The sequence below is a fragment of the Varanus komodoensis genome, unplaced genomic scaffold (assembly GCF_004798865.1).
Source record: "Varanus komodoensis strain SLA01 unplaced genomic scaffold, ASM479886v1 scaffold49, whole genome shotgun sequence".
Classification (NCBI taxonomy): Eukaryota; Metazoa; Chordata; class Lepidosauria; order Squamata; family Varanidae; genus Varanus; species Varanus komodoensis.
The window spans coordinates 620980-636220 of record NW_025336072.1 but is presented as its reverse complement, the minus strand read 5'-3'; the positions used below and the strand labels follow the sequence as shown (position 1 = coordinate 636220).

Below are 15241 nucleotides of genomic sequence, written 5' to 3'. Positions count from 1 at the left end.
AGCACAGTGGGCCATACAATGGATCTCTAGTCAATACTGTCTTATTTATATCATACTTTGTTGGGTATGGTAGTAGGATCTCATATTTAGGAGATTTTAAAAAATCTGAAACAAAAACAAACCTCAGGAAGATGTGTCCAGCGCTTCTGCCTGTCTATTAGTCTTTCAGGAATTATAATCTCATGTGCAGAATGCCTAGAGTTCTGATGAACATAACCACCTGAAAAATAATGTTATTTTTGAAAAAAAAAACTTGAAAGCTTTTTAAGTAATGATTTTACTATGGTCTCCCAGTACAAACATCCAAGTTAAGAACAACCCCCTACTTATGAACGAGCAAACCTGGTAGTCTGGCAGTCCTGCAGGTGGCTGGAGGAAAGGAGAGCAGAAGAAGGAATGAGTAAGGAAGGGAAGAATAGGAAGGGAAGGTGGAGGAAGAAAGCAGCAAGTGGCAAAGTCAGAACTAGAATAAATCCAGTGCAAGTGCAGCTGATTCATCGAATAAAAATAAAACAATCACAATCAAAACTAAAGCAGAAACAAAAAATCTATCAGAGAAAAGTGAGACACCATGGTCATCAGGCTTTAGTTGTTCAACAATTGGATTCTCTCTCTTTTCAGTACCTATAGTTACTTTATTATTACTGTATTGTTATCATTCTCAAAATGCTGTATTGTATTTAAGATGTTTCAGTGTGTATGCAAGTGTTTCTTATGTGTTTTATATGCTTTGTATATATGTAATATGACTTACATATAAATTTGACTTAAAGAAGATCCAAGAATGGAACTTGTTCTTAACCCAGGGACTGGGTGTATTACATTACATATATACTCCACCTTCTTTCCTCTTACACAGAATGTCATACTATCAGATTAAATTTATGTTACACTGTGTTAAATTTTCTAGAATCTTTCTTTTAAAAAGACTACAGAAAACAACATTGGATTTACCTGACTCCCTCAGAAAACCCACAAAATGTTTACCTGCTTACCAGTTAAATGGGACTTTACTACAAACTCCTGGTCTGGCACCAAGAGTCAGAAAAGATGGGCATCTGTCAACGTTCATGAACTGACAGGGGATCCACAGCCAACCACATTCCCAAAAATGGCTTTAAGGTGCAACTTAAAAGAAATGCTTGATGAGAGGCAGAGGCAGAGGCAGGCAGGCAGGCAGGAAGTGAATGGAGCAGAGGAGTGGATAGACAAATGGAAGGGGCAAGTAATGAACTCAAATCCAGCCAATGTGGTGCTGCTGCCAGTGGTGAAACTAGGGATGGACTTCAGAGCTTCAAGTCCAGGGGCCCACTGCCCATGGGTGCCCAAATGACCACTCAGGGAGCAGGAGTTGATAGGGAGTTGACAGGACCAAGCCTCAGCACCTGGGCCAACTTGGACATGCCAGAGTCCACTAAGGTGGACTCTGGTTGTAACAACAGCTCTTCTCTCTGTCTTTCTGTCTTTCTTTCCTTCCTTCTTTCCTTCCTTCCTTCCTTCCTTCCTTTCTGTTAAACATTTCCTAGTTAAGGGGTGCCTGACCATGTATGTGATTATAGATGTTAATTTTAATTTTTTAACTTTAGAAATATATTAGTACTTTCTACAGCAAAATTGTGCATTTTTTAGCATAAGCACAACTAAAGCAAACACAATTTTATTCCTGCATAGTGGTGCCAAATGCACGTGAAACATCAGATTCTCTATATGTTCAAAAACTTTTTATCAATTGCAGAGTTGTAGTTGCAGTTGTTATAGAAAATTATTTAACTGCATCACCGGCTGCTGCTGAAGCTCAAACCAGCACTTCCCTCCCTTCTATGGTGAATATGCAGGACAGAGCATAATCTTGAACTTATGTTGGCTGTGCAGCAAAGTAAGCAGGAATCTCTGTTTCTCTCTGGTGAAAAGGGGATCTCAAGGTGGTAGGAAAGTTCAGCCTTTATTGGTGGGTAAGCAACCAGTGCTCCTAAGGGTAAGGCCATCATTAATCTTCTGCCAGTGCAATCCAGCCCTTGAACTTTGTAGGATTCAGGTAGGCTGAGCGTCATCCTTCATCTTCCCACAGGTCCACCACTGGCTATTGTGTGCAGGGTGCTGGGTGAATGGACAGGCAACAGGCAGTGTGTTGCATGGAGCCTGCAAAACCTTGGCACTCCAGACACATACATTTTCTCATCTCTCTTTCACTGAAGACTTTTTAGCTTCTACAGTTGTGTAGAACCCACAGAAAAACAAAAAGTGAAAATAAACTGATTCAATGACGCTTGTGACAAGTTTCTTAGAAATCTATAATTTTAAATTAATGAAGCAAGCAAATGGACAAATGTCAACATATTACTCATGTTGGAATATATTTGAAAAATATATTTAATGGTAGGAATATATTTAAAAAACAACCAGCACCAAAACAATCCCTGGTAAATAGGTTGCCCAGGGGGCATCCAATGCTATCACTTTTTTTCTAATAGGCATCATGGAACTAGGATTTTTCTTACTGTAATCTCAGTTTGTGTTAAATGGGCTTGGCTTTTGCATGGCTTGATGTACTTATTAATATATTAAAATGATTTCTTATTCATTAAAATTATTCTGTACTTAAACATATTTATTATTTTATATTATTTTGTATTGTAATTTATATTCTATTTATTTAATATTTTTATTTATTTAAAACATTTCTATGCTGCCCCCATCGCAACAAAGCCTCGGGGCAGCTCACAAAAAATACATGAAAACATACATAAATAATAATAATAATTTAAAAGAAAAAAAACATTTAAAACCCCCCTGTGCATTCTCGGCTAATTTTAAAATCCTAATTAATTCAATAATTTAGCAATTAAAATAAGTTTTAAATAAAAAGGTCTTAGCCTGGCGCTGAAAAACAATAATGACGGCGCCAGGTGGACCTCTCTAGGGAGCGCATTCCATAGATGGGGTGCCACCGCAGAGAAAGCACTCCTCTGGGTGCTCACCATCCTAATCTCATTCACAGAGGGTTCCCGGAGAAGGGCATCCGTTGCTGATCTCAAGGGGTGGGAGGGCATATATGGGTGCAAGCGTTCCTTTAGATATCCAGGTCCCAAGCCATTTAGGGCTTTATAGGTCATAACCAACACCTTGAATTGGGCCCGGACTTCAATCGGGAGCCAGTGGAGCTGACGGAGTACTGGGGTTATATGAGAACAATGCCCAGTCCCCGTCAGCAACCTGGCAGCTCTATTCTACACCAATTGAAGTATCCGGACTGTCTTCAAGGGTAGCCCCACGTAGAGTGTGTTACAAAAATCTAATTGGGAAGTTACCAGCGCGTGTGTCACTGTCACCAGGCAGTTGTTCTCCAGGAGGGGATGCAGCTGATGGATCAGCCGAAGCTGAAGGAAAGCGCTCCTCGCCACCGCCATCACCTGAGCTTCCAAAGACAGCTCAGGGTCGAGGAGCACTCCTAAGCTGCGAACTCTCTCCCTCAGAGGGAGTGCAACCCCATTTAGGACAAGGCCCAAGTCCCCCATCCCGAGGCCTGAGCCACCCACCAACAGGACCTCCATCTTGTCTGGATTGAGCTTCAGTTTATTGGCCCTCATCCAGCCCACTACCTCGGCCAGGCACTGGTTCAGCACAGCCACTGCCTCACCTGGATTGGTGGAAAACAAGAGGTAGAGCTGGGTATCATCAGCATACTGATGATTCCGCAGCCCACACCTCCTGACGACCTCTCCCAGCGGTTTCATGTAGATGTTAAATAGCAAAGGGGACAAAATGGACCCCTGCGGAACTCCATGGCATAACTGCCATGGCACAGAGCCACAGTCCCCCAGCACCACCTTCTGAAATCAGCCATTGAGATAGGAGTGCAACCACCGCCACGTGGTGCCTCCAACTCCCAATCCCGCTCGCCTCTTCAGAAGGATACCATGGTCGATGGTATTGAAAGCCGCTGAGAGGTCCAGGAGAACTAACAGGGACACATTCCCCCTGTCTCTCTCCCTGCACAGGTCATCCTACAGGGCGACCAAGGCAGATTCAGTGCCATACCCGGGTCTGAAGCCGGACTGAAATGGGTCCAGATAATCAGTTTCATCCAAGAGTGCTTGGAGTTGTCCCACCACCACCCGCTCTAGCACCTTGCCCAGGAACAGGATGTTGGCCACCGGTCCATAATTGGCGGCCACCTCTGGATCCAGGGATGCCTTCTTTAGGACTGGCTGGACTACCGCCTCCTTTAAAGGGGCAGGTACCCAGCCGTCTCTTAAAGAGGCATTGACCACCTCCAGGATCCAGGTCCCAATCCCGTCCTTGGCTTTCTTAAGTAGCCAAGATGGGCATGGTTCTAGTAAGCAAGTGGTAGGACGTACTTGTCCAAGCACCTTGTCCACATCATCAGGCCGCAACAACTGAAATTCATCCATTAATTGTGGACTCGACGGCATCGATGGTGTCTCCCCAGTAGAATCTGATTCAATTACAGAGTCAAGCTCGTGGCGAATCTGAGCGATTTTCTCCCTGAAATGCTTGGCAAAGTCGTCACAGCAGGCCTTCGAGGGTGGCACAAGATCTTTCTTCGGGCCCGGATGTATCAGCCCCTGCACCACCCGAAAAAGCTCCACCAGACGGCATTGTGAGGAGGCAATGGAAACGGAGAAGAATTTCTTCTTCGCCATCCTCACTGCCACAGCATAGGCCCGATAATGGGCTCTTAAGTGTGTTCGGTCAGAATCACCCTGTGATCTCCTCCACCTACGCTCTAGACGTCTCCCAACCTGCTTCATCGCCCGTAATTCAGGTGTATACCAAGGAGATGAACGGGCTCTGCCAGGTGGGAGAGGACGCTTGGGAGCGATTGTGTCAATAGCCCTGGTCATCTGCTCATTCCACAGTACAACCAGGACATCGACAGGATCACCAGCCTTGTCAACCGGAAAATCCCCCAGAGCTTCCAGGAATCCATCAGGATCCATCCGGCTCTGGGGGCGGACCAATACAATTGGGTCTGCACCCTTGCAGAGGGAAAGGCCGCTCTCAAGCTCAAACCTTATGAGGAAGTGATCTGACCATGACAAGGGCGTCAAGCTTAAATTCCTCACCCTCAGATCACCCTCTTCCTGCCCCGTCGAGAAAACCAGGTCCAGAATGTGTCCACATTCATGGGTCGGGCCAATGACGTGTTGAGACAGCCCCATGGCCGCCATGGAGGCCATGAAGTCCTGAGCTGCCCCGGTTAGAACCATCTCGGCATGGAGATTGAAGTCCCCCAGGACCAACATCCTAGGAGTCTTCAACACCAGGTCCAAGACGATCTGCGTCAGCTCAGGTAGGGAGTCTGTTCAGCAGAAGGGTGCACAGCACACCAACAGAATTTTTCCATGGAAGCCACGGAAACAGCAATCCTGTTGCCTGTAGACAATGTCTGGGCAGAACGAGAGGAGAACATGCATTCCACCATTAAGGTTGGAGACTGTGACAACTTCAGGTTTGGGAGTTCAACTCTGACAGCCCTCTCACTCGCAGTTGGTACAGCAAGGATTGCACAGGCTGCTCTCAGACATCCAGCCACTGCATGCCATTTGACATGGCCCCTCCACTGCCAAACAATTAGCAATCCATGACCATCCATTATATTCCATCCTCACTGGACTGTTTTTAGTGATTTTCCTTCTTATATTTTTAAAAGGCAGGCAGGACATACTAATGTAAACTGGGGAGGAGGGAAAGCCTGTGCAATCCTCCATTTTGTGTGTGAGTGACGGATCTGACTCACTAGCTTCTGTTCTTACTAAAGTATTCAGCAAATTCTCTTGGAGAATGCTTCTCCTTTATAGTGCTGTGTAAAGCCTGCTCATCAGTGTTCCAAAAGCATTAAAAGAAGTAAAAGCTCCCACTGAGTAAAGGGAATTTTTAAAAGCATTTTTTACATCTTTGTTAAAATCCAAGGTATGGAGCAATGTCCTTCCTTAAGACCCTAAAGCTGATACTAAACCTATTTTTCGTTATGATCTACATATGTTATGCTTCTGGATACACAGAGTGATAGCTCCAACTTAACTATGCATTCCCTTCCAACATTGTCAATCAGTTTAATTTAAACACATGCACACACACAGAGAGAGAGCTAATTTATAGCTGAATACTGAAATAGCAAAAACAATTTTTAAAAACATAACCTGCTTGCACTATTTAAAAAAAACATCCTAATGTTGCTTTGACACTTTACTGAAAACTAGACCAAATTAAAAAAAATTATCCAAATGTCTAGGTATTTGAGACTGAATCATCCATCATTGGAAGCCCACTTTCCCTTCTTCAGGAAGAACATGGCATATAACCAAATCAAAACCATGGAGCCCACCATGTTTCATTTTGATCACTGCCAAATCTGAATGGTGTTTCCATCAAATCTACCCTTCAGTACATTTTACAAAGAATGGTCAGCGCCATTGTATTTCAAGATTGTGTTCCATCCTAGGAATCATTGTGCACACTACTTAGTGATAAATGTGAAAACATGAGCAAAAGTGCTTCCATAATATAGCTGCAGAAAGCCTAACACTGTAAGAATAGCTTTAGACTTGAGGTGGGATCCTGATCTGATCAGGAAACCATGTTGTGAGTCTTGCTCCGCATGTACACCTTAGACGTGCTATGCACCTGTCCTGAAGCTTCTTCCTTTGGATACACCTTTGAAAACTCTTTGTTTGCCTGTCCTGAAAGTTCTTCCTTTGTGTCTGTCTTAATCCATTCAACCCTGTTTGTTTTACTTTCATGTGCCTCTGCCAAACTGCCTACGTGATCCCCACCTTCCCCCAAACTGTGTATGTAACTGATAGGTTATAAAAGCACCCTGTACAAACTCCATCTTTGCAGTTCCTCTGGGGACTCCCCACATGATGCATCTATTTCCTGTATGTCTGAACAAATGGCAAATGTTCCTTGGAATGTATACCCCCAGTGTACCTACTCTTTCTATTTTTCTTGTCAGAAGCAATCTAGTTCCCTGGGAGTAGGTCTCTTTGAACTCATTGGCACTTGCATTGAATGTAAGATTGTGCTGTAATGCCTAACCCACAGATCCACAATGCACAAAGAAATCAAGCATTTACACCTCAGCTTTTAATATTTTGATCTGATACATGCTTATCTGGAAGTAAGCACTACCTGCTGAACTTTCTTCTGTATAAGAGATTGTCTCTGACTCTGAATGAGTACCTTGCTTTGATTACATTGGGTATCAGGTCGTCAGTGTAACTTTCCATTACCTACTAAATAGGCAGAAATAAAAAGAAAAAAACTCACCCACTGTCAGCATTTGTTTCCCAGTGTTGGGTAGACCCAAGATGACTACATACAGATAAAGTCCTAACATGGTGTGTTCCTTCCTTGATTGGCAAAGATGTTTCAAGTGGAAATGCCAGGGTAAATTCAGCTAATGGCAAGAGAATGGCAGCATTGAACCTCAGAAAGGCAAACCATAAACACAGTAACAAAAGAATTCAGGTAACACTGAAAGGAATGGGGAAGTGCTGTTTGTGCCAGCACTGCAAGAACTAGTTTGACAACCCACAGACACAGCTATGTTTCCGGAAAATACCACCCACAAGCACTATGAAGAAAGCAATCTCTTGATTTCACTGCTGTTTTACAAACCCTTAGGGTGTTTCTGTATCTACAGCTCAACACACGTGCTTTTTAGTCTGTAATATGTCACCTTTAGCAGTGGTAAATGCAGGCTAGTAGTACCGAAAGAGCCTCTTATATCCAAAGAAAGAACATCCCAGGCAAAATTGAATAACAAAAACAGGGCTTTGGCTTTGGAGGAGGGCTTTGTTGAAAGAACATAATTCTAGGTGGAGTAACTTTGGTTTTAAAACAACATGAATAAGTAAGATATTGTAGCACTACTGTTGTGCAGGTAACTATAAAAGGTACAATATTTTTATCAGGCATGCCTTGGTGAGCAGAAAATGTACCAGAATGATTTCTCAGCTACTGAGAAACTATTCATGATAAGCTCAGACTCTTATCTAGACTCTAAACAGTCTGCGTGACCAGGGCATATGAAGTCTCTGGGCTAGCAAGATACTTCCTGGTAAACTGTGTGAATTTCAACAATGATTATTTAATCATTGTGAAGGTATACAATGTAAATTTGGACTAAATGGCTTGTCTATTGTAGCCCACAGCTAAAGGTGAGAGAAAGGAGTGGGGGAATGCCCTTTTAAACAGTGACTTAGCTTGGATTGAGAAGTACAGGATTTGATCCCACAATGCAAAAAAGCACACAGAAGTAATGCTTTTCTGACAGGATTTATCCAAATTTTCCCAACAGTAGGATGACACCTTTGGGTGCTTGTTCCAAAGGCCTGCTTGTTGGATTTCAGAAGAATCTGAATGGAATGTGAAGCAGATCAGAAGTCTGGGAATAGGGGCCATGATGAGACACTGAGATGAGAGAAGCAGAAGTACTTACCCAAGGACAGACTCCCCAAGAGGGCAGGCAGTGAAGGATTCTGTTCTTATGCACGAACTGACGATAAAATGAGACTCCCTCTGGACTAGAAAGAAGTAAAAGCAGTGTTCTTGAGGAGACAGTGTGGAATCTGGTGGCTATCAAGAGCTTCACCAATTAGTTTGATGCAACAGTAGGCTACCCATGGAAAACCTCACCTCGGTGGCTCTCAGCCCTTTCAGCAGTATCCATCCCGGTAAGCTGCCTGGGTTGGGGCTTGGTAGAACTATATAGTAGGAGTGGGCAGACTTCGGGTTTACAGAATCATTTTTGTATTTTTACTAGAGCTCCCAACTCCACTAACAAGACCATGGTGCAAAAGAAATACACTTCGGGCACATGGGATGCACCCTCATTGCTTGGAAACCTCTGAAATTTGGAGGCTGCTGAAATTCCTATGCCCTTCAGGGTTGAAGTTGGCAGAATAAGAGAAGCACCAGAAGCAATATTTGCCTCTCTATTCAGTGCTGTTTTCAGCCAGGGACCACTTTGGAGGATGAGGAAAGGAGGCTGGAGGAAGCTCAGGGCAACTCATATCCTGGCCACTCCTGTCTCAACCCCTCCCTGCCTACTGGAATAATCCCTTTCCCTTCCTTAATTACCAACTTAAAAGAGTCAGTCAAACAGTTCTTCCCATGACAACTACAAGGCCTAAGGGTCAGATCTCTAACTCCTCCTTCTGTGATTGTAGCGTTGGAAGGATTGTTGACCTTGGGAGGGGTTTTCCGAATCATCCTATGGACCACAGGACTGCTGTTTTAGAAGTAAAGACTTCACAAATGGTCTTTATAATTTATTATGAGTACCAGAACTGAACAGAATTCACACTCCTTCCACACAAAAATCTACTTGATTCCAGCAGTATAATTTAGGTGCACAGCATGGGTGTGGGGAGAGGGATTTATTTTGTTACTGCTATTGTTAAAAATTAGCATAGTCCTAAATCCTTGCTGGTCCACTGCAAATCATCCAGAGATGTACAGTAGATCCAACTCTACCTTCTGTCCATCTTTGTTTCTGCTTCTACTTGGATGGTTGATTCTAGAAAACAGTGCTGGGAGATGGTTGCTCTGTTTCTTGGCAGTTATGCATCAGGGTACCTCCATGCTTTTCAGCATTTGAAGGTGCTGGGAGAGCTAAGGTTAGGGTATATAATAAAGTTCCACCAATGCACAAATCTTTCTTTCTTTCCTTTTATTTAAGGCAAGTGGTGTTCCGAGTAATGGACTGGATGAGGGCCAATAAATTCAGACTCAATGGGGACAAGACGGAGATAATTCTGGCAGAGGGTTAGTCTGCCCTGTTAAGTGGCTCAACCTGTTCTGCAGGTGAAGGCATATTCCCTATGGCAGGGGGGCAGTTTTGGCCCAAGAAAACAGCAGCTCCACACACAATCACACACACAAATGTGCACTGTCTTCCCACGCAGAGACACATACACTCTTCCTCCAACTTGCACATACTTCCTCTGTGCATACCTGAATGCACATTCTCAAATATACTCTGTCTCTCACACATCTCAGCATCCAGAGGTGGGGTGGTTTAACACTCCCTCCCTGTCCCTTGACACTGCAAGATCAGTGGGAGCTGAGAGAGGCTTTTGCTTCTCCCGCCCCCCAGCAAACTTCACTGAGATAACCGCTTCTCCACTGTTACATGTTAGTGCTGCAGGTGAGGCCACTGTGTGCTGGATGAAACAAAAGCATTCTCTACCTCACCACCCCACCTCCCCACATCCCCATCCAGTGGATCTGGAGAAAAGTGGATATGGCCACTACATTTCTGTGGACTGCAGAAGGAATGGCCAAGACCCACTTGTGGCTTTTGGGCCAGAGGTTGTGCTCTCTTGCTCTAAAAGCACAGGCCTGCTGTTTAGAGGTGCTTTCATATCCAGCATTGTCATTCATGACTCAGGTTGCTTTGGTGCCTATATTTACTCTTTATGAGCTTGGGTAATACACTAACCTCCTATCCACTATGCATTATTGAAAGTATTCTGGAAAACCCCATTGTCTTGCTGTTTATGATACACAAAGAAACATTTACCCAGTGGCCACAGCAGTACTAAACTGAATAGTTCTGCTTTGTTTTTTTGCTAATGGAAAACTGAAAGGAAATTGCAGAGGTAAATAAACTTTTGATTCCACATACATCATTCAAATTGCCAAAGTGTTGCCTTTTCTTTTTAGCAAAAGAATAAAAAAGCCACCAACTGACTTCTGATATTCATGTTTATGTCCACTAAGCTCAAAATACATCTGTATTCACATTCAGAGATTTAAATTCTAGAGACCTAGTATTTTCCCTGGAGCTGCAATAACTACAACATATAGACTGAGACCAGGTTTGACATCCAAACCTGGCAAAGGTGGGTCACTGGGGTGGTTTCTATACCACCACTCTGAAATTCATGGCTTGATCTCAAGTTACATGGTGGTTTGTATATGACCCAGACCATTCACCTCTGATGTCATGAAAACCAACAGCCAGGGAGGGTAATTATGCTAAGCTAGGCAAACTGTAACTGTCACATGTTGGGAGGAAAAATAAGCCACATCATTTATTTCGTATCTGCTGATTATGCAAACCCATGCATTTTAGTAACCCACACATTCTGTTCCTTTCTAGGAACAGCTGCTAGTAAATAAGGTCTTTTCTTAGTAAACAAAGAAAAGTGAGAAATATGAAGGAAGACTCCTAGCTTAATATATTTGGCAAATTGGAGTACGGTTAAACCAATTCTAGTTCAAGTACTTGAATTTACTTGGTTTGCTGATTGTAGCAACAGCTAAAGCTGGTCTCTGGTGACATCAACATACTCATTTTTACTATGATAAACTAGCCATGTTCATGTACTTGGCATTTAATCTAATGTTTTATGATACAGAGACTTTTAACCAATAGCTACATTAACATGGAACAAAATAATTTTGCTTCCCTCTTTGCTAACCACAAATTCAACAGAAATAGTTCTCATTACTCAGAAACAATCTGAACTTTACTCTGAAAAATGCCAAATATTCAAATGTAACTCTTTTTAGGATAAAAATATTTGTCAACAAAATTTGGGAACAGAAAATACATCAGTTAGTTTCGAAAAAGTCTTCTTAACACTAAACATCTTATTAATCTGTAGTAGCTTTCTTCAAACATTTAGAAAGAATTTCTTCCTTATTGTTATTTATTCCTTATTTATACAGAGTTCAGGAAATGAAACTTACTTACATGAAAGAAGAGAAGAGAAGAGAAGAGAAGAGAAGAAGGAAGGTACATTTATATTCATATTTATTATTTTTATATTATTTATTTTGTTCCATTTCTATGCTGCCCCATAACCTTAAGGTTCCCTCAGTGGCTTACAAATGCTAAAAAAGTATAAAATACATACATATAATACAATAAAACAATTAATAATCAGATAAAATAGATAAAACAATATTAATAATTACTTATTCTTTATCATATGGCACATTCACATAACACTTCAACAAAAATACAGGCATAAAAACATGACATACAAAATATAAGGTCCAAACCAAAGCATTATAAACATATATCTAAATTGCAGATATAATTTTTTGATTCATTTGTCACAACCAGCAAACTCTCCTTTATAAGCTCTGTTTTGGCACTCTGTCACTATATGGTGGACAGTTTGTCTTTCAGATCCACAATCTCTGTTTGGTGCTTGTAATTTGCCCCATTTACAAAGGGCATCTACACATCTGCCATGGCCAGTGCAGTCTGGATTTAGTGTTGTCCATACCAAATCCAAGTGATTTTTCCAAGATGAAGGGCAGACTACAACAATGAAGAGGACAGTTTTCCATCCAGTGTTGTTTCTACGTATTGTGCATATTAAAATCATCTTCCACAAGTGCCTTAGCAGTAGTAATAGCTGGATGACTAGATCTCAACCTGTTTCCCTCTAGGCAAACTGTATCATTCAATACTGGCAGCTGGGAATTATCAATGATCTTCAAATATTCTTGGGCGAGGGCATTTTTTTTTTTTTTTTGTCTTTCTTCTGGAGGTGGTATATTACTCAGAACAGGCAGCCAAGATGAGGGAGTAGATCAATTCACCCCCACTAACAATACACATTGCTCATGTAGTTGTGCATCCATCCTATTTTTGTACGGGTTATTAAGCCATACTGGGCACAATACTCTTCTACAGAACAAACCAAGCTAAGTGCAGACATTCACAGTGTGTGCATTGCTGAACCCCATCTGGTGCCACACAATTTGTGCAAAATGTTGTTCCTACTTCTCAGTTTAGCAGCAGTCTTCAACCAATGTTCTTTACAAGAAAGTGTCCTGCCCAAAGTAACCCCTAGATATTTAGGAAACATGTTGTGATAGAGTCAATTTCCCTTAAATTGTACATTAAGCTCTCTGCTTGCTGATCTATCACAAAGCATGTTGCTTCTGTATTAATTGGGTTAGACTGTAGCCTCTATTTACAAAAATATTTATCCAGTATCTCCAAAATGGAAGAAAGAACATCTTCAGTTATCTCAAAGGATTTATGTTGAGCTAGAGTCCAATCAACTGCATAGCCAAACATCCTAGCCTTTGCATATCGGCTATATATAAAGTAAAGAGATGGGGCGCAAGAACCAAACCTTGTGGTAGGCTGTTGTTTAATATTTTAGGAACACGAATACCCTCTCCCAAGGTCCCAGAGAAAATTCTTCCAGAAGCATATTATCAATAAGTCAAAAAGTTTTTCAGCATGGAATTCCATGTATTAATTTATATATCAATTCATGTCTCCATATTGTATCATATGCTGCACTTCGATCTTAGTAGAAAGGCAACTGGTGTTTTTTGTTTCATTTGATACCCAGCTTCTATATAGGTTCTTAATGAAAGTATTTGATCAATGCAGCTTTGAGCAGGGTGGAATCCGGTTGTTCCAATGGAATTATCTGAAGGATTTTATGGCTAATTTTATTGTGCATAAGTCTTTTGAGAACCTTATAACCAGTACTTAACAAGGTAAGGGGGACAATGACTGTTTGCGTCCATGACATTCCTTAAGTCACATGTATCCCCTGGGCAGTGCTAAGCAACAGTCCCTTCAAGGCAAAACATCTGAAGCCTTGAAGGTACAGGAGCCAGTTAAACCTAGTGATTTCCTGGTGATCTCCTGGCTATATCACATCACATTTTATGAGATAAAACAGTAAAATAATAGATAACGTCTCATAATAAAATACACCCACACATACCAAATAAATACAACCAATAAAATAACCAAAATTAAATTAAAATAAATACTCCATAACAAAACATAAAAGAATGAAATTAACCAAAAACTTGTTTAAATAAAAAAAGTTTTAATCTGGCATCTCAAAGAAAGAAGAGTTACATTTCTGCTTCTCCATTTCTTCTCAATAACTTGGAAAGGAAGGTTAGGTTCAGAAAGAGTGACTGACCCAGAGTCATCCAGAGTTTCATGGTTCAGTGGGAATGTGATTATAAAATGCATAATGATCACATGCTTATGCATAGAATTAAAAAGCACATAATTTTTAAATAGGATAAAGAGGATGCTATAGGAGCAGCAAGAATGGAAGATCAGCTATAACACCATCCAATGTAACAGAGCAGACCTATGCAGTCTGCTTGGAAAGAATGCCTACAACCATCAATGGGGTTCACTCCTGAGTATGTTGAGACCTGCAGCCCAGCATTTCAAAGATGAAATAGGCTCAACCTTATGATACATTAAGGGTGCAATCCTAGCATGTTTAGCCTGAAAAAGGCCCTACAATTCCCAGGCCCAGTGCTTTTTTTGTCATAGAATGCATGGGAACGGAATTCTGGCACCTTTTTTCAACAGATTTTCCAAGTTTTAAAAGTAACTTTTGAAAATTTGATGTTTGGTCCACGTGGATTTGAATCACCCTGTTGAGTGTAGCAGGTCGGTGGCAAAATAATTAAAACGGTGCATGCAGGCTGCTTGTGTGTCGAGTCCAATGCATGTGTACTTTGTCTGCGCAGGTTGTGATGGTGCTGCTTGGCCTGTGGCACTGCTCGGTTTGTGATTGGTCGTGTGGTCATGTGCTGAGTACTTACCGCGGGCAGCAACTGATATGTTTCGTTACACAACTGACGTGTGTGGGTGTGTGTACAGTGATTGACTATGTGTAAAAGGTAAATAATTTCATGAGTTCCGGCACCTTTTTTCTTACAAAAAAAGCACTGCCCAGGCCTAACATTCCTTAGCCAACATGAACCTTTTTCTGTCTAAATATGCCCTCACCTGACCAAAGCCAATTCAAAACAACAACCCTAGAAATATTTTAACAAAGGTATTCATTTATGACATTTTTATCCTGTCCTTCAACCAAAAAATAAAATAAAATTAGAAACTACAGCCATGGTTTCTACATCACAGAAGTTTTGTGTCAAAATAGAAGTTAGCAGCATTGAAAACAATGCCTGACTTCAGATGAGAAGTAAAGAGAATATCCTAAATAAAATACATGAAGGACCAGTAGATAAGCCCATTTGATCTGAGGGCTGGTGCAACACATAGCCTCCTAACACTAGGATGGTGCTTCTGGACAAGGTTTTTACACTGGAATTGTCTTGCCTTATTCACAGAATTATGGAGCAATTCCCATCTGTAACACTTCCCCATCACATTTCTTCATCACGTCTTCTGCACTTTTTCTAATAAGTATATCTTTTAAGGAAAGAAAGGTATCATAGAATGCTTCTG

At 41.6% G+C, this 15241-nt stretch overlaps 1 protein-coding gene across 1 annotated transcript in view; it reads right to left on the bottom strand.

Moving 5' to 3' along the window:
- The window catches only part of LOC123031127 (disintegrin and metalloproteinase domain-containing protein 9-like), a 35611-nt gene extending 28212 nt beyond the window's left edge, over positions 1–7399 (bottom strand). The window contains exons 1-2 of the mRNA XM_044445629.1: positions 7294–7399; positions 123–220 (exon numbers count right to left, since the gene is read on the bottom strand). Of these exons, the coding sequence (XP_044301564.1) occupies positions 123–220; positions 7294–7363 (168 nt within the window). The 5' untranslated portion in view covers positions 7364–7399. The remainder of the gene's footprint in view (positions 1–122; positions 221–7293) is intronic.
- Between the last annotated feature and the right edge of the window lie 7842 nt (positions 7400–15241).